The 19901-nt window shown below is 42.9% G+C and overlaps 2 protein-coding genes across 2 annotated transcripts; one reads left to right on the top strand and one right to left on the bottom strand.

Annotated features, from left to right (window-relative positions):
- Positions 1 to 339: 339 nt before the first annotated feature.
- scaf11 (SR-related CTD-associated factor 11) lies at positions 340 to 11257 on the top strand. Its single transcript, XM_058078066.2, has 15 exons — positions 340 to 566; positions 2058 to 2104; positions 2176 to 2324; positions 3321 to 3404; positions 3889 to 3962; positions 4050 to 4129; positions 4200 to 4234; positions 4311 to 4381; positions 4671 to 4790; positions 4876 to 4970; positions 5073 to 7187; positions 8176 to 8507; positions 8580 to 8753; positions 8826 to 8945; positions 9088 to 11257. The coding sequence occupies exons 2-15, from the start codon at positions 2086 to 2088 to the stop codon at positions 9181 to 9183; spliced, it is 3564 nt and encodes a 1187-aa protein (XP_057934049.2). The 5' UTR covers positions 340 to 566; positions 2058 to 2085; the 3' UTR covers positions 9184 to 11257.
- Positions 10164 to 19623, bottom strand: slc38a2 (solute carrier family 38 member 2). The gene is made up of 16 exons (XM_058078070.2): positions 19328 to 19623; positions 18105 to 18212; positions 17944 to 18025; positions 17735 to 17850; positions 16094 to 16167; positions 15921 to 16013; positions 15588 to 15660; positions 14604 to 14686; positions 14446 to 14504; positions 13944 to 14108; positions 13778 to 13857; positions 13565 to 13665; positions 12012 to 12136; positions 11800 to 11941; positions 11616 to 11713; positions 10164 to 11540 (listed from the first exon to the last, which is right to left on the bottom strand). Exons 2-16 carry the CDS (start codon positions 18209 to 18211, stop codon positions 11433 to 11435), a joined length of 1506 nt encoding a protein of 501 aa, XP_057934053.2. The 5' UTR covers position 18212; positions 19328 to 19623; the 3' UTR covers positions 10164 to 11432.
- Between the last annotated feature and the right edge of the window lie 278 nt (positions 19624 to 19901).

Raw genomic sequence — 19901 nt, 5'->3', positions numbered from 1 at the left:
AGAACATTTCACTTTTATCCCACAATATTTCCAATGAAAAATCTCTAATACACTGCTTCTATTGGGAATTTAATTTAGCTTTGAATGACAGTTGAAAGATCTAAATTAAAATTGTGATGACAATTTATGGTATATAGACTGAGATGAGATGGTGAAAGTATTATTAACAACTTAGTGACATTTTGAATAGAGTTTGACATTTACCTTCTTTATTGCTAAGCTATGTTGGTGGATTTTAAACTTTTGTCAAAATTGTGATATTCTATCCAGGATGCTTATCTAATGTAAGAAATGTAAACGCTTGCACTGGAGCCAGGAGGCTCCTTTCCATCATGTCCTTGCAATGCTCGGCGTATCCAGTAGGGAAAGCTACTCGCTAAAACTACCAGCCACACTACCGGGACATGTGGCCGAGAATTTCTGAAATCTGTCCTCGGTTTTTAGCCACAAACAAGTTTAGCTTACCACGCTTAGCTCAGCGGTTTGTTAGCATTTCATAGAAAAAAAGTTTGGGTCCTCAACACGGTTTGGCGTGTAAAGGCCAAGCACAGGAGCACTTTTATCCGGTGAGTAGCGACAGTTGCTTGCTGCTAACTAGCCTCGAGTGGTCGCTTGTTTTCACGACGTAAGCAGGTGTTGTGTTGTTATTCAAAGCAGCTAGTTAGCTATTGAGTTAAACTTAAGATGAGCTTGCTATTAGCCTGATAGCTAACCTGTGACCTTCACTGCATTCAGCGTAACATACGCACGGTTAGCTGTGCTTGTTAGCGTGCTAACAGCCACGAAGCTATTTGGGTATTAGCTCACCTTGCTAAGCATAACAACCATGTTATCCGCTTCATGTTTACTCTGATAGAAGAAGCTCATTTGTGTGTGTTGGAACTTAGACCCATGCCTTTCAGCGTGACTATATTTCTGTTGTAAAATAAATTGTGCTGTTGGAAGGAAACCGAACCGAATGGATTTGACAAGACACGAAAGCTAATTAGTTTCACACCAATGTTTATTGTTGTCAATGGAGCACCTTACTATTGTGATATAATTTCCATCAAATCTAACAATCAAATTAATGCAAGTGAAACATTTGGATGTACGGTTATTCAATACTTAAACTAAAAGTGGGCGGATCGATCCAAATATTGATACAATTGATACCGACTTACTGAATACTCGAGGCTCGATGATGTATTCCGTTATCTTCTGTTTATTTTTCCATATAGCTGTGTGTTAATATGATTAAACATATTGTATATAGCGTTGTATTGTATTTGTTTTCCCGCAGGATAACAATCTATTTGTGGTGTTGTAATAATCGTCTGTTTGCCTGTGATGCAAAAATTCCTACTCAGAAATTCCTACTCAATGTGATGTTTATGGATGGTTCGAACAGCTTTTTGGTTTGTGCCATAAGAACTGCAACATTATGTCATTTTTTAAATCTTATTTAACAACAGAACATAAACTTGTCAACTTACGGTTGTGGGTTTCACTTTGTGCAATATTAGAAAAGAAGAAATGACACAGAGCCTTAAACATTTTTGAGTAAACAATTTATTGCATACAACCAGTCAACTGAAATAGGCTGTTCATGTAAGACCAAAAGCATGTTGTGATCTTGTCAGAATGAACATTAATCTTGATGGTCCGCATGGCTTCCAACGGTACTGGTATGACAAGAAGATTCCCGTTGAGGTGTTCTCCACATGGCACAGTGAAAGGGGCGCCATCATGATCTGGAATTATGGAAAAAATGGAGCTTCAGGTTGTGCAGGGGCGTCAAATGGCTATGTGACGATGTTGCAGGGGGTCTCCGTCATGACTGAAGACCCTCGTTTGTGTGGACAAAAATTTCAACGAACTAAAAGTGTGCCGGAACCAACTCTTGAGGGTGGAGTCGGGGTTTGATCAGACGATGAACAGCCTGTTTGAGTTTAATGCTTGTTTGCAATAAATTGGTTCCTCCAAAAATGTTTATGGTTTCACTCCCGTTTCTTCTTTTTGCACTTGTAATTCAACCGCAGATTTTCATTGATGGCTGACCCTCCTCTTTGTTGTAGTGGCGATCAGGACAGCCCAGGGCTGGACATGACAGGAGCTGAGAGCGGTGAGGCTCAGTAATATTGTGACACTCATATGTCTGCATATTAAATGCTTATTTAGTATCTCTGTGTTAAGATGGCCAGGGGCCGCACCCCGATGGAAGCGACGGCGAGGAGGCAGAGCGATGTCCTATCTGCTTGGGTGTCCTGGCCAGAGGAGAGCTTGCCATGCCCGACAGCTGCTGCCATGTCTTCTGCCTCGGATGCCTCCTGACTTGGGCAGAGGTGACCTTCAACTCTGACACATTATCTTTCCATCTCCATGGTGCTTGTGATCAGAGATGTGTTGCAAAAGTATAAACCGTTCGAGAGACCAAACCGTCACCATATAAAACCTTTAACTGCTTAGCACTGTTTTAAATAACATTTTAACATTATAATTATTTCACTACTGTTATATGAATCTTTTAAAACAAATGGTGGTGATAAATAATAAATGGCATTCTTTAAACAACCCCATTATGCATTATGAAGTATTTAATGATGTCAAAACGATAATATGTGGACCTACAGACCGTTTATGACCGCCAAACGTGGAAATTGTGTCGGCAATTACAGCATCAAGGCAAGATTTCACTTCCAATGCACTATTGTGGACCCTTTAAGACTCATAAATGGAATGTAAACACACAAGTATACAGTACATGCAAAATGAGGACTGCATGATTTTTTTTCCATGCCCATACCAATAACTTCCTGCTTCTCAAGACCAAGATCGATATAGTTTGTGCAGGACTCAAGTACAGTTGATTTGACAGAGAAGTTACGACAGGCCGTTTGCTCCACGTCACGGAAAAGGAGCGTTTGATTTTCACTGTAATCGGCCCGATTATTGTGCACACATACATACCTAAGATACAGTTTGATCACGAGCTACCGTAAACATTGCTTCACGCTTCATCCTCTGATTGGCATGACACTGAAACACATGGTCGTTAAATATTTTGATTGCACCCCAAGTGATCTTTTAAGGCGTTCCTTTGGATGTTCCACTGCCATGATGAATCAAAAGTATCACGCCTTATCAGCGCAATAGAACGAATTGAAGCCCAGCATTTTTGCAGACTGTTATTAAAAGAAAGTAAACAAATTCCTCAAGTAGTGGCTGTTCTACTGATTCACCAGCAGAGAACATTTAAGTATTTATTAGCATAAAGGTAACTATGACGATGCACCCAATGACGAATTGAGACGCTATGGTGATTTTCTTTTCCCCAACAGTTGCAGACGGTCCCGTCTTGTCCAGTGGACAGACGACCCTTCACAAATGTTTACAGATGGGATGGGAGTCTATGCTGTGTGAAGGTGTGTTTATCCATTTCTCATTTCACAATTACAAAATGAAGAGGGCCACAATTAAAAAAATATATAAGGCCCCACATTTTGAGTGCTTTTATTTTATATGACTTTCAAAAGTAGCCTTCCACAAACATTGAACTTGGTGTTTTTATCAAAGCTTCGTATGAAGGGTGCAGGAGTAGGATGCACATGGCTTCTGATCAAATATCTAAAGGCACAGGGGACTGAAAGGTTTGGGAACCACAAAAGGGTTTATACCATCAGGGTCCTTGCTGATTTAAATTAATACAGACACATCATTCAATGAAAATGAAGGAGTAGGCAGATATTGCTACACGCAGCTGCTGGCTATCGTCTGACACACAGGCGACTCAAAGCTTTGCTCATTCAACCTAAATATAAAACCATGACTTAATCACTACTTGCACCCCCAAAGCAAGACAGTACAGGCAACTGAAACTAAATTTACTTCCACCCATGTTGATCGAAGGTCCCTGTGAGGAGACGAGAAGCAGAACCTGAAGCCCAAAGCGGTCAAAACACCGAACATGAAGTGTGTCTCAAGTATGTCACTTTGTGGTCGGAATATGATCTCACTGTTAACATGAAAAGGCTGTTTATGAACGTTTGGAATTTCATTTTCTTTCCCAGAAGCAACCTTTGGAAAAGGTCTGTAAGGCAAAAGGCAAGGACGATGGCTCATTCCAAAACAAAAGGACTTGTGAGGAAATGTACGTTGTCAGCCTGACACTCAAGTAACTTTTTTACCCGTTTTTAATCATCTCTTAATACATCTTGCAGGCAACAATGACCCATTGGCAGTGAGCCGAAAAAAGGTGTGCTTTGGATTAGTTTTTTTTATACTGTGCATTTATTGTATGGCATTTAAAAAATGTATGACATATCCTTCAGGTGAGAGAAACAGTGTGCCGTGCGTGGCCGCCATCTGTGTTGATCTCATTAACCACATCAACGCAGGACATGTAAGTCTATACAAATGATAATGGTATGGCTTGAAGCAGGGACTACAACAGAATAGTAGATTTATTTATACAGCAGCAACAACCTTTTGGAGTCTCAAAACACACAGACAGTTTCGAAAGCTGGGGTTGAGTGTAACATTACATCAACACTTTACGTTTTACATGAGCACTACAGCTTGTACAAAAAGCATGCGCTGTGCTGAGATCAGCGTGTGATACAATTATCACATTGATAGTCTATTTTCCTTTTCCTTGATACAGTTTCAATGACATTTTCATCCTTTTGCAGCACTGAGCCGTTGTTGGTGACAGAGGACATACTGTATGAAACTAAATGCTGCAAACATCAGGTGCAAGACTGCCCGTGGTTCTCTCCTGCTGCTCCCATAACCGCAACTGGAACCTCAAGGTTGTTAGTGATTTTGTTGAATTTTGAAAATGCACAAGAAGCTTAAATCCCTGCTGATTATGCATTTCACATTTGCCTCCCGCAGTTTCCTTCCCACTATTAGGAACCACAGTCCATTTACGTTTGGTCTCTGTTCATCTCCCTTTACCTCCACGTCATCATTTGGACCTGGTCATTTTGGTGCGTAGACCACTTTAATAAAAATGTGATTCTTGCATTGATAGATTCACGCATTAAGAGGATGGTGATTGGAGCATTACTCATCTACTTTGTGATGTACAGTTTTCCAGGGTGTGGTCTGCGCCATTACTTGTCCTAAAGGAGAAGAGAAGCGAGGTGGACGGGCCTCAAACTCCAAAGCGCCCAGCAAAAAAGCAGAGTCGATGCCGTCCAGAAGATCAGGCCGCAACAGTAAACCCCAGGGTGAGGCGCCTGTATCTGACCAGTCATCACCGCCGCAGTCCAGTGTGTCCGACTCAGACTCATCCATCAACCAGCCCTCCAAGCCTGGCCGGACTTCTCAGGTGCCAGGCAAGAGGAAGCTCAGGCAGGTAACAAACCGAAAGGCCAGCGGGAAACGGAAAAACACGGGAAAAAAGCAGTCGTCTGAGTTTGTTGGAAGCCCAACAGCAAGTGAGGATGATGAGGCGGATAGGGTTGACAGCACTGACAAGGAAGGAGAACAAGATGAAGTGGAGGATGAGATGAACAACCCCGAGCAGCCTTCTGATGCAGAAGGAAGTCTTAGTGCAGAACAGGATGCCGTGGATTCACCTGACGAACAAACATCTGCAGAACCTTTAAGCCGTGATGTGGGGCAAGACACGAATGAGACACTTGAAGAAGACTCAAATGAACAAAAAGCAGATGAAGGTGACAGCCACCCATCTTGTCCCTCAAACTCCTCTCCAAAAAGCCCTGAGTCATGCTCAGATGGCAAACCCAGCATGCAAGAAGAGGAAGCCCCTGACATGTCAACTTCAAATAGAGAAGATGATTCGCCTTCTGAACCAGAGAACCTCACGTCTCCAGACGGCGACAAGATGACTGAGCAGGATGATAAAATGGAGATTTGTGCAGCCTCGGAAGAAAGCAATGATGCAAAGCCTTTGAATGATCAGCAGACAGTAGTGTGTGAAATCCTCAAACCTGCTGAACAGTCTGAGGAAAGTGTTGCTATCCAAGAAGCAAAACAATCTGAGGACTCTGGTTCAAAAACATTTGGAACGGCAGAATCAGCAGAAGCGGACACTTCTGGAGAAAGAATCGAGGATGACAGTCTCACCAAAGATGATACTAATGTAGTTCCTATGGACTGTAGTTCCCCCTCGAGTGGGCATGGTAGCAATACCAATTTGGATGTATCACATGAGAGGACGGCATCAGCTGCTGCCGAAATTCCTTCCTCTGTTAAGGTAGAAAGTTCTAAGGACCACGAGGAGAGAGACGTGAGCCATGAGAGGAAGAATGGAAGGCAGCGACGCTCTCGCTTCCACTCCCCATCCTCCTCCTGGTCCCCTAAGAGGGACTCCAGACGAGAGCAATCCAGGCGCTCCCGCTCTCATTCGAGAGAACGTGCCAGCAGCCCTCCCTCCAGCCAGTCGTCCCGTCCTCGCAGCAGAGAAAGAGATCGGGGGCGAGACAGAGAGAGGGACTACTCCAGGAGCGACCGTAGCCGTGACAGAAGGAGGAGGCGATCCAGGAGTCGCTCCAGATCTAGGTCACGGTCTCGCTCTAGAACGAGATCTTACAAACGCGGGTCCAGCCCTGAGCACCTGCCCTTAAGAGATCAGTCTCCCCAGCGAAAAGACCGACAGGGTGGCTGGAGGTCAGGGCAGGGCAGCGGGAATGGCAGCGAGGGACGGCGGTATCATGCAGGCGCTGGTCGCTTTGAAAATGGCGTCCCAGCCGAAGCATCACCTGAACGCCAGGGCTGGTCAGACAATCCTGACTGGGTGACAGAAAAGACTCGCAGTGAAGCTGAGAGCAGGAGCCGGGACCTTGGCGGTGGCGGTGGCTCCCGGTGGGAAGATCGGGGAAGCAGGGGGGAGTCGAGGGGCTACGAACATGGCCGCGGGGCAGGTTGGGGCGGTGGCAACCGCGGCTTTCACAACCAGCAGGAGGATGACAACCACAGGCAGCCACGAAGCAACTCAGGGACGGGCAACAATTCAGGGACTGACGCCTACAGCCGCTTCAACGAGAATCGCGGTGGTGGACGCAGGAAACAGGACTCCGAGACTGGCGACTCCATGCTGGATCGCTCAGGCTGGTCATCAGCATCCAGCTGGGCGGTCCGGAGGACACTTCCTGCTGATGTTCAGGATTATTACTCCAAGAGGGAGAGAGGGGGAGCAGGAGCCTGGAACAGAACAGAGGAGGAGCAACCAGCATCAGGTTATAATCGTTCTACTGTTCTCTCTACAAAAGTGATTCCCAACCACTGTGCCGTGGCTCAATGAGAGATCATCAAGTGTGCTTTGGGAAATTATTCAATTTCACTTAATTGATCCCCAAAAAAGTTCATTCTTTTCTAGAAATAATCTACCTTTATCCAGGCAGGCAATGACATGCAGAGATGACAGACGTTAGATAATCATGAACCTGTGTATCCACCTACTGCCACTCGTACAACAGACAGGCATGCTTGGTTGGTGTGGTCTGAGGTTGTAAAATATATATATATATAATATATGAAATATACTGCATGCCTTGGCTCAATAAGGTTGGGAAACACTGCTGTATAGGGTGCTCCGATCAGGGTCTTATGCTGCTGATTCCAATACTAATGAGTCAAGCAATGAGTCACCATGAGTGAGCTCCGCCGTTACAGATACTGGTCACATGGATTAATTGGATATGTTTCCATTTATTTATAATTGGTGGTATTGGCCAGGGGTGCCGTAAAGGGAGAAAAGTCAGGACAATTCTAGAGTGATTTACTGTATTTTTATTTATTTTTACATGATTTTTTCAAGTGTTTGCTCTTTAAACACTGGATTAAATGAAAGCTTTTTAACTTGCTATATTTTTTGCGGAGGTGTTGCAGGATGCAAATTTTACTGCACACTCACAAATTGCATCAAAATTCCACACAGCAGACATGTTTGTTTGGGTTTGCCGCCACAAGTCTGCACCATGTGAAGGGGAGAGTATTAGAACGCAAGCATCGTTTTTGGTTTTTTGGGGGTTTTTTGGCATATGCTGATCATGTATTTTTCCTTTTGAAATTGGCCAACACTGATCAGTGGCTGATTGATCGGAGCATGCTTACTGCTGTACTGTAATGCTTTTGTGTCATAGGTCTTCATAAGCTCTTCATTGTATAGTATACTGTATATGTATTATACTCTGCTTGAAAGTCCTTCAAACCTTTTATTTCTAGATCCCCTGAAAAGTGACCCTGCCCTTCAGACCATACCGGGCAACGCGCCAGCACCCGTGCTGACCGTGATGCCTCCGCCGCCGCCACCTCAGCTCAACGTCCTTCATCATCACTTCCCCCTGCCGGGACCTCGGGGACCCCTGCCAGTTAGCTTGCAGCCCACCGCACCGTACGCGATGGCCCCGCCAGTCCCTGTGCACCTCCACCCTGCCGTGCCGCTGCTGCAGGTGCCCGCTGTTGGCACTCCAGTCCTCCCGCCACCTCCCCCGCCACCCCCACCAATGCAGCAAGGCAGCCAGTTAGCAGCGTCTCAGGCTGATGGCCACACACAGGTATGATGCATTTAAGTAAAGACACCTGACTCTGCATTTTGATCATCCTTTTAAAAGCCTTGTTTTCCCTAGATGGTGAGTACTATGGGCACTTACGGAAAGCCGGGCCTGCTTCCTGCTCCAAACAAAGTAGTTGTTGCTGTGGCAACCCAAGGTCAGCAAGCAGTCAGCCAGGTGCTACCATCATCTACAACACAGTCAGGCCGTCATAGCAAGGCTCTAGCTGACAGCTCCAAAAAAGAAAAGGTAATTAGCTATGGCCTTTTCAGCATTATTTTGTATCATGCTGTCTCTGATGAGGTCCTCTGCATGCTTTAGAAACAACAAATCCAAGAGAAAGCTGTAAATGAAGTTAAGACGGCCATAAAACCTTTTTACCAAAAGAAGGAAATCACAAAAGAGGAGTACAAGGAGATTGTCCGCAAAGCAGTGGAGAAGGTATGCATTTTCACACTCATTTTATTTAAAAATATCGCCATGAATGTTGGAGGGTTGTTTTCTGTCTGAGCCAGTTTGATCCTGCTTCATTTGACTGTAGCTGTGTTTTTTTGTGTGTGTGTGTTTGTTTCCCTGTCCCCAGGTGTGTCACAGCAAGAGTGGCGAGGTGAACGCAAGTAAGGTGGCCAACCTGGTGAAGGCCTACGTAGACAAATACAAACACGCGCGCAAAAAGTGAATGGCCACCTTAATGTGGCGCAGCACTGCCCTCACAGAACCCATTGTGCAGCTCAAGTGCAATTTCCTCCAGCTGGAATTTAGCCTCTTTACTCAACGATGATGGAGAGCCATGATTTCTGTTTTTGATATCTCTACCTTTTAATGAACTACACTATATAGCTTTTCTATAGATTTTCATATTTTGTTAGGAAAAAAAAGAATGACCCAATCAAAAATTGTAATGCAAGAGCCCTTTATTTTGCATAGATCCTGACCTGCAGAACTACTGTAATGAGAGCGGGGTGGCCTTTTGGGGGTGGTTGGGTAATTTGATACAAAAAATGCACCGCTTAGTAAATCATGTCTGCTTCTGTTGTTGAGAGAATCTTCTAGGCTGCTGGCCGGAACTACGGGTTCCTCCTGATTGCAAAAATCTGTTCTTAAAAAGAAAAAAAAGAAGTATATTCTGTAATATTTCAAATAGTTTAAAAGCCTGCATTCATTTCAGTGGCCAGGTTTTTGATTATAACTGTTGCCCTGTTTGCTTGAGAATCAGGAGAACAAGTCCGCAGTGAGCGTGTGATATAAGACACGGGTCCTGGGAGGGAACAAATCAGGTGAAATGAACCCCATCCACACCTGGATGTGTAGTGAATGTCAATGCATCAAGATGTCCAAAGTATCCAGAGAGTAGTGAAATAAAATAACTGCTTCCTGATTGGATGAGAGTCTTTATCGGACGTTTTGATTTTTTGTTTTTATTCCACTAACTACAGCATACAAGTTTAATAGATCTATTATAATTTTTACAGAATTGGCAATACTCAGGTATATTATCTGTTGACCACCAGGGGGCAGGCTTGCACAAAAAGTTGAGTGGCCTTTTCAACGCAAACCTTCTAACCTGCAGTTAAAATACACTTTACATAAATGGTATACATATAGCAACCTAGATAATGCATAATCCTCCAAGTCACTTGACAAAAAACTCACAACATGTTACAGTATCTTTGAATTTAATTTTACAGGATGTACATCGTTTCATTGAAACAAGAATGTAACACTGGTGGGCAAAGCCTTCTTTGCCCCTGAGGCCCACAGCTGGTTGTTCTCCAACCAAAAATGTCAAAGGGGGGACAAGGTGGCGTTTACGTTATCAGTGACCTCGACGTAACAGAAATTTGCACAAAATCGACACAGCAGGATATTTCAGTCAGTTTTGACAGGTGAACAGTTGCAGCTTGCCACTCCAATGCATCATAAAAAAAATATACAGTTAAGTCAATTGATATATATACATATATATATATACATACAATATCATATAAATATAATAAAATAGTTTACATTGATTTCACTGTCTTCCATAAATAGCTTGGTGTTGCCTTAGTATTGGAAGCACAGCCAAACGTGCACACGATGATGAGCTGTCGTAAAAGACTTTTGGTATGATTGTTTGTCGGTGTGACATTTGTTTACCTTAGCAAAGACCGCACATGGTCAAATTCAAAGTATTCTCCCATACAGAAAAAAAACATCTAGTCCCCTCACACACCAGTGTCGTCGATCCTCACGCTTCTCCCAACATCAGCGGGTTCATAAATACAGTTTGTCAAAGAGTCCAGTGACTGCAGCTCCCAGTGTTGCTTATAAAAAGCGGGCAGGTTTTTGTTGTTCTTTTGCTGACGTCACACAAGCAAGGTCACAAATACTGAGTAGGCCTCCTGTATGTGGAAACAAGTCTGTGTTTTCCACTAGTGTGCTGAACAGTAAGTGCTTTTCGGTATACAAATACAAGTTTGGCAAAGCAAAACAAAAAACAAAAAAAAAGCAAAGCGTTCAAGTCTGTTGCCTCTCCTGTGAATGTTTCGGTGGTTTGCACTGTGTTTTGTCAGCAGGATTTGTTGTTGATCTGTGAGGTCACAGCCACACTTGCAAAAACAGAACCGTACCTGAGTGTAAGCTGCTTTTTGAACCCTTGTACCACCTCCACCTGAGAGGCACATTCGATTTGTTTTCAGCTGTACAACAACTACAAAAACAATACAGGTAAAGACAAAGAAGTGTATGTATGTGTGTGTCTGTGTATATATATTTAAAAAAAAGTAAGGGGGAGGAAAAAAAACACCATACTTTGGTGTGAAAAAGCATCATCTGTACATGTATACATTCTCCTGGAATGGCGTAGTCTGGTTCTCCGTCAAAGCCATCCATCAAGTATGAGTTCTTGTGTCTTTTTTGTACAATGTCATCATGTGAGTGTCGGTTCTAGTGTCCGTCGGGGTGTTCCGCTGCTGCATTGTGGACCCAGTCGAGGATGATGAGGCTCATGCTGCCAATCATGACCAGGAAGCCACACAGAAGGAAAGCGGTGGCCTGAACGGAGGAGGACGTAGTTCCATTGAGCTTCAAATGTTGCTGGAGTTTAAAAACAAGCAAGAAGGGACTTACCCCGATCTTTTGGATGGACTTCATCGACTCCTTTTTGACAAGTTTGATGTAGAAAGCAGAGGGCAAGATGAAGATGAGCATGGCTGCAGCAGATGCACCTGCATGGGAGAAGGATAAGGAGACATTTTAGGATGTAAAATGGACAACGCTCGGTTTCATGCTTTTTACACGCAATGTCACTCACCGATAAAGCCGAAGATGTCTCTAATGGTTGGGACGAAGATGACGAGGGCATTGGTGCCGGCCAACAGGACCACCGTGATGATGGTGTGGCGGATCCAGCTGAACTTGGAGGCGCACAGGAACTGGTTGATGGAGGTACGGATCTGCAGAAAGAGGATGCGTGTTAAATGGAAGTCCAAGAATCTTAAGATTTATTAAAACGGCGACTCTTACAGGAAAGAGCACCACGGGGACGGTGAGGGTGACAGCGGTGAGCACAGCCAGGCGGACGATCAGCAGGATGGTATCGAACTTGTAGACCCTGGAGTAGGTGTGCAGCAGCTCGGGCTCCACATGCACTGTGGTGTGAGCGATGTCACAAAATCATGAGGAAACTAATTATTTGGGCACGTTTTGTTCCAAAGCTGCGGTAGGACTATACAGTATTGCTTTTTCTAGCTATCTTGTATAACCAGCTTGAACTCTCCCTGTGCACTGAAGAACAGGAACACAAATAATACTACAGTGTGCACCAGGTGGCCTTTTTCACAATGTTACATAAGCCGCTACCATGAAAACCTTTATTTATTTTGGATTGAGAAAGCTACTCCACTCAAACTTAGGCTATTTAGCATATTGGGACATTACAATATACACTCAAAAAGGGTATATTTGTACTTTTAGCTCCTTAAAATACAACTCACACTAATCCACGTCGGTAACCCTTGTAACATTTAACATCTAGAATATCATATAGAGCAGGCGCCTCCGATACTACAAATCCCATAATGCACTGCATTGCATAGCATTAGATGTACATGGTACACGCTAGCTGCTCGAGTAGCACACTCGTCGCCCTGTAGTTTCAGTCCATTAAAAACGGTAATTTTACGACACAAGTTATCGTTGCAACATTTTCGTCTTCAAAGCGCACGTTAAAACGCTTATTTGGAATCGAAATGGTATATAAAAAAAAAAACCCTCGTCAAACGCCATTAGCTTAGCTCTTGTTAAAGTTATGTACGATAATTTGAAAAAAAAATTCTACTGAGATTTTTGTGTTATTTTTTACTAAGTTCAGATTCTAGTTGTTTCGGAAATCCTCATGGACAAACCATTTCACATATAACAATGCATTTCCTTGTCTCAAAGGCATGGAATTTATAACAAGCCGTACATTAGCAAAAATGTTCAAATACTGGGATAATAAAAAAGGCTGATGTAAAAATCTGTAATGTGAATTGAAATTGTTAACAGATAATTAATGTAACGTTTAACATCTACAGTGTGCGGACCAAGCACAATAATATCATATATAGAAGGCGCCTCCGATACTACAAATCCCATAATGCACTGCATTGCATCGCTTTAGCTGTACCCGGTACACGCTCGCTGCTGACAGTGCACACGTCGCCCTGTGGTTTCAGTCCATTTCAAAAGGTAATTTTACGACGCAAGTTATCGTTGCAACATTTTCATCTTCAAAACGCACGTAAAAACGCTTATTTGGAATCGAAATGGTATATAAACAATGCCTTGCCAAACGCCATTAGCTTAGCTCTTGACTACGGGGGCCTATAAGAGCCAAGATCGTGTACAAGTACAAGTTGAAGTTGCGTACGATACTTTGAAAACATGTTAAAACATTTCAAATACTGCGATAAAAAAGGCTGATGTAACAATCTCTAATGTGATTTTAAAATGTTAACAAATAATTTGACCAATTTGTGCATCTAAATCAAATCCCTAATGTATTACTTAATCTTCAGCGGGTTGGAGGCACTCACCATTGAAGGTCAGATATCCGAAGAGAGCAGCCAGGAGGTACATGATAAACATGGCCAGGAAGGACACGTTGGCTACTCCTTGCATCTTTCTGCGGGAACGGCTGCATGGGGAAGGGAGCGGAGATGTTTGAATTACTTTCCACACCAGGCAATGTGTCAGGTCAGATAAGAGCACAGGTGCGATTTTGGAACTCAAAAGTGAAAGAAACTTACTCTTTAAGCTCCTCATACATGGGGAGGATAGCAGGGTGGCACACAAAGGCGAAGGTCAGGATGGGAACAGCGTAGACAGTCTGGAAGGAGGAAGAACACAACTATAAATGTGTGTATGTGTATTTTTTTTTCAGTCCACATGTCATTGCAAGTCACAGATCTTCACCTGAGAGTTGAAGACAAAGTATTTGGGTGTGCAGACATCGCTGTAGTCCACGGCAGTGGTGTTGTTTGGAGACAAAGTGGCATTGAGGAGTTTACTAAATGTCTCATTCACATTGTGGACATCTTCAGGAAGAGGGCACGGGATCTGGAACTTCTTAATAATCACCTGGAGGAACAAAGCGACAAAGCATTGACTCATGATGACGGTGGAAAGAATTACAGTAGATACGTCACTGGAAGCCAAATTGCCCCATTCCCATTATGTTATTGGCTAATTATAATAATTAGGGCTTTTATAAGGCCACACATGGAGAGAATTTGCCTTTAAGAGGCACGTTAGTCGGAATTCCCAGCATCATCTATGAGGAGTACTGGAAAAAAATCCCACTGCAGTCAATTGTGCATGACCGCTATTGTTTTATGATGCTTTGTTCTAGGATTTCCTGCTTTGTCATCACTGTACAAGACTGGCAAACGGCGATGTATGTATTTTACATACTCACCACAATCAGGAAGAACACCATGCAGAGGAGGGACAGGCCGCTTGTGTAACCTAGGTAACCTGATGAGGAGGAGGACACAAACATAAGTCGTGAAATCCATTCAAAATCTGCCGAATGCTGCGTTTCTTATGATTTGGGAACATTTAGACGTTGCTTACCCAAATTCCTGAGCAGCGAGAGTGGCAGAATAATAACAAGTGACACAAGTAGGACCAGGTAATCTCCGTTGGTGTACCATTCCCTGGAAAACACAACACATGCATTTTATAGAGCGTAATGTCCCGCAAATACAGGACAATAGAATACATACAATAATGGCAACTTGACACCAACAAAAGGGTAGTCAATTAACTATTTGTGTATTATTATGGCCAAGTTTTAAAATATTCTACATAATTTAGTAATTTTAAACTTCCTGCTTCCTTTTCTTTCTTGGCCTTTACGATAGCGATACGTGTTATGTTCTTCCTGAGTCATCCTCTAATTATAATCATGGAACTGTGGTCAAGCCTGCTTTCTAATGGGCACCAGATGTAAGGCAAAGTTGACATTTTCAGACATTGAGATGTGGATCTCGAAAGCCGCAGTGAGAAAAAACGGCCGTCAAGCTACAAGAGTGATGAAAGGCAAGGTTGCGATGATTGAGCTAAACCCACGCACTCACACGCACACACTGTCTCCATCCGGCACCAGCTGCCGGCGACTAAAAGGGCCTTTTGAATGGCCACTTGGATAAACTTGCCTGTCATTGGACAAGTTCTAAGCATCTCCCACATGTTTGTGAGAGGTATTGATTTTATTGTTATGGTTACAGTTGTGTAGAACTGTACTGCAACCTGCCTGAGAAGTGCAAGTGTATGCTGGAGCCTATCCCAGCTGACTTTGGGCAAGAGGCGGGGTACACCCTGGACTGGTCATATAGTAATAATAAACATAGTTAAAAGAACCAGAGGTAATTGTAGCCAACAAAGTGTAACAAGCATGGGTTTCAACATTTTACAGCACATAAGCTGCTAAAGCTGCTGTATGCTATACCACAGCTTATTTTTGACCCTGGTGGTTATTTGCTTTTGAGAACCACGCACCTGCTGACTGTAGGTGAGTGATTAATTGACTAGAATACATTTAGAACATGTACTCACCCATTGTTTCCCACAAAAGCCTGGATGACAATGGGCAGCTCGTACTTGACGATGTAAAGGTAGCTCGACATGGCTGAAAGACCAAAATAAAAATTAAGTTAGCAATTTTTTTCCCCCCAAGTGAGAGGATTCCACAACACATTTAGCACAGTTAAATATTTGCTGAGGGGCCCAGTTGTTCCGTGGTATGGGGAAAAAAAGAGTTTCTGACTCAAGTTGTTACTGGAAGCTACGCATGCTGCTTTTCCACCCTGATGTTTTCATTCTTCCTCCAGACATAGAGTGATTGTGCAACTATTAATATACATTTGGATTCCAATCCATGACACTCACCTCCGATGTTCTGCATGGTGATGGAGCAGGAAGCGGCCAGTTTGCCAGGCATCCCGAAGGCTTTGTAGCCTAGCTGCTCATACACCAGCGCACCTTTTTAAAAAGTGGCAAATTAAACTCCTCATTTCGAAGATTTGACATATTGTATATATTTAAAAAAAAGCCAGACTCACCTCCTTCATTGGCTGTCTTCAGCAGCAAGTGCACAGAGTACAAGGAGAAGATAGCCACCGCCACAAGGAGGATCCTGTCCACAAAATGGAATATTTATATATATATATGTATTATGTATATATGTATTTTTAATTTACCAACTTTTGTTGAGCCAAGGCACATATTTTACTTTTGATAAATATTCCGAAATAATGATCATGTTAATCATGTGCCATTTAGTGGATTCAATTTATGACTTAATTCTCATGAATTGTATATATTTTTTATTTTAAACGTACAACTTTATTCTTAAAATGTCTTTTTTTTCCAATATGGCCCAAATACTGTGTCCTATCCATCTATGGCAGTGACGTATAGTGAAAGGTAGAAGAATTAATACTATAGAAAAAAAGACAGAAATTTACAAGAAAAAGTCGTAATATTACGAGAATATAGTCGTACATTTATGAGAAAAAAAGGTGTCAATTTACATGAAAAAAAAGTAGTAAATTGACACGATAAAGTTGGAAATTTAGGACATTGAAGTCGGAAATTTACAAGAACAACGTTGCAAACTGACGAGAAAAATACCAATAAAAGTAACTAAACTAATGCCTAGAGAAGTCCTAAAAAAAGTTGTAATATTAAGAGAATGAATTTGCGAGAAAAAAAAATCGTAAGATTTACCGCTTTACTGTCATAAATTTATGTCAAGTAAAAAAAACTTGGCCTGAGACAGCGATGAAAAGGAAATGGGCGACTCATGTGACCTTCGGCCTTGGGCTTGTGGAAGGGTTGAGGTAAGGGAGGCGGAAGTGAAGAAGTTTACGACTTTAAATTTACAACTTCTCTGATTTTTTTTCCCCAATGTGGCCCTCACACTGTCTGCCGCAGATAGATGAACAAAGATATATATTATTCATCATAAATAGTCATTTTCAGCCCATTTAACACAGTGTATGAATCACTGATTGAAAGTGCATAGATGCATCAGGTTCTGCATGAGTCCATTGCCTTAGATGCATATTAGATATGTGCTTTTTCTTTTTTTATTTGTATTTCTGCGTCAGCACAGAACATGACGGCAATTGAGAAATGTCACATTAGTCAGGTGGAAAGGTCATCCCGTATGGAATCCTCTTGGTGCTCCAAGTGTGCACAGGGTATTAATAGGGTGTATGAAAATGAATCTGCAGCCCGTACTTTCTTCTTGAATGTGACCTTATAGTCCTCTCTGGCGGTGTCAATCATAACCACAGTTTTAGATGAGCCGGGGTACCTGTATTTTGTGGCGGTATGCAGCTAATCCCGACTGTACGGGAGCTGGTGGCTTGATAGTCAATGCCATTCACTCTTTAGGATTAGCTCGACTTAAGATGCCACTCCTTTAGTTTGTAACCTAACGCTGGCCCCCGGAAGTGACGCATGGCTTCGTTACATGACTGAGACCTTCCCATTCAGCCTTATCTCTCCCTCTCCGCTACTTTATCTACCAGAAACACACCAGTGGGTTGCATTTGTATACTTTGAAGGTCACACGCCCTTGCTGGCGGGAAAGCACCTGCAACCTTGCAGAGCTAAACTGCAGCTGCTGAAACTGCAACGTGAAACCAAAGCCAGGCCTTTGCTGTGGCTATTTTATATACAAAGTATATACTCACACAAATAGAGCAATGCCGGTGTTGGCCATGGCGTAGGACAGCCCTAAGATGCCACTTCCCATAATGGCGTTGCCCAGGTTGAAAACGGACATGCCAAAGGAGGCATTGCCTTGGTGCTGTGGAGGGACAGCTTCCGTCATTAGAAACGATAACTCATCCATTTTTTCATATGAGCGTAAATAAAAAAATTAAAAAAGCCGAAAACTTACATATTCTGTCACATACTTCTTCTTGCCAAGGTTTTGCTCTGGGAGGAAGTTTTCACTCTCTGCTTCGATGTCTGCATATTGGCTTGAAGAGACAGGTTTACATTTAGCTTCACAGGCACTTAAACACGTGGAATGATGTGACGTTCTGAACATTCTCTCACCCATTCAGCGGGACCTTGCTAGGGCAGTCGGGGTAATTGTACTCGTTGCTGTTGGTGCTGCTGTTGTCTTCTTCGCGAGAAAAACTGCTCATCTCTGTTTGTTTCATACTGGAAGGAAGAAAGATGTTTCTCAGTCATCAGATGTTTTTAAGTATGTCAACAAAAGTCACTCTATTATTTTAGAGCAGTGATTCCAGACCGCATATATACTTTTTGTGACATTTTGTTTGGTGTGCTGTAAGATTTTCCTCATATTGGCTCAATTAAGGTTGGGAAACTCTGCTGTGTCACAATGGAATTGTGACTCAACTGGTTAAAGAGTTCCACCCCCTTTTTTTGTTTTATTTCTAACCATGGACGCTCACAGAGCCTCGGAATAATCAATATTAGAGTGTGCGCACGCCCCTTGCCAGATCATGTGACTTCTCAGCCGTGGGAGGGGGAAGTGGAGGGGGACGGGGGGCTTGACGCACCGGCAGTGGAAAAATACCAGACCGGCATCTGAGTCCACCCGACATCACCTCAGCCCCATCCATTGACGCTTAATGACGAAAAGCCGCAGTGTGGATTTAGCGCTAAATTAGCATCTGAAATCATTAAAACAAATCACAACAGGGCCACACCTGTCAACATTTATATTTAAAAATAAGGGACGTTTTCTTCAAAATAAGGGGCATTCATTAGACAGAGTGTCTTTTCATCACATTTCAAGCCTGGTGACTGAGCCACTCAGACAGGACATTGTCGTATATTTAGTTCATAAAACCCAAACCTGCACAACGCACCCAAATAGCCCCACGAAGTCTGACCCCGGATCAGTTTAATCACATTAGGCCCAATGACCGGCATCAGTGGAAACAATGGCACGTGTTGTCCGTTTATGGGCATGGCCCGCTTCTCATATTTCTACTTGCACCATGATGCAACATCACGCTCACATTAGACCTTTTTCCATCACTTTTAGTGTTTGATTTGCATCAAGTCACCATTATAACACCGCAACCCCTGACGAGACGTCTTATTATTTATTCATGTGCCAGGGTGACCTAATAAGACATTTTCTGTCATATTTTCTAAGATACAACCCACAGGGGATTGGGATATTTCTAAAAGACTCAAACAAAACACAACTATAAATGATGTTCATTTGGAAGAAACTATATATTATAATCACTTTCCGCTTTTTTCTACCCACCAAGAACATGACATGCTGGCATTCTTACCTGATGAAGGTGTGGCTGAATGGTTTTTAAAATTCCTTCTGGTTAAAATAAAAAACCCAGTTGATCACAAAAAATGACTCCAAAAGCTGACTGATCCTTGGAATTTAGTTTAAAATAAAGGCTAGGAATTACCAAAGAGGTGATACAAGACACTAAAAAGATGCTATTTGTGTACCTACACCAAATGGTGTGTAACAGTGATCTTTGATAATTTTTTTAGCCTCCCTCTTAAATGTAACCAAAATCCTCCAAAATGCATGCACGGAAGGGACAAGTGTTCTGCTATAGGAGGGATGTGGACTCACCCTTTATAAGCATTGCATCAGCCAGGAGACGGAGGAGGGGTGGGGGATGTGTTGGAGAGAAAGAGGAAGACGAGGGAGTGGCTTGGAAGGGGGGGGGGGGTGAGGCAGTTTAACGCATGGCTGTGACGTACTTTGTATACAAACAGAACACTCTGTGACCCAAAGCCACTCCCCTGTGGAAAACCAGAGGAATGCTGTAGTGGACTTTAGAGTGGACATGGTGTAGTATTCAAACAGGGGTGTTTGTTTTTTGTCCCCCACACACAGGG

This window comes from Doryrhamphus excisus, linkage group LG2 (assembly GCF_037039965.1).
Source record: "Doryrhamphus excisus strain RoL-2023G ecotype Guam linkage group LG2, RoL_Dexc_Guam_v1.1, whole genome shotgun sequence".
NCBI lineage: Eukaryota > Metazoa > Chordata > Actinopteri > Syngnathiformes > Syngnathidae > Doryrhamphus > Doryrhamphus excisus.
This window is presented reverse-complemented; position numbering and strand designations above follow the sequence as displayed.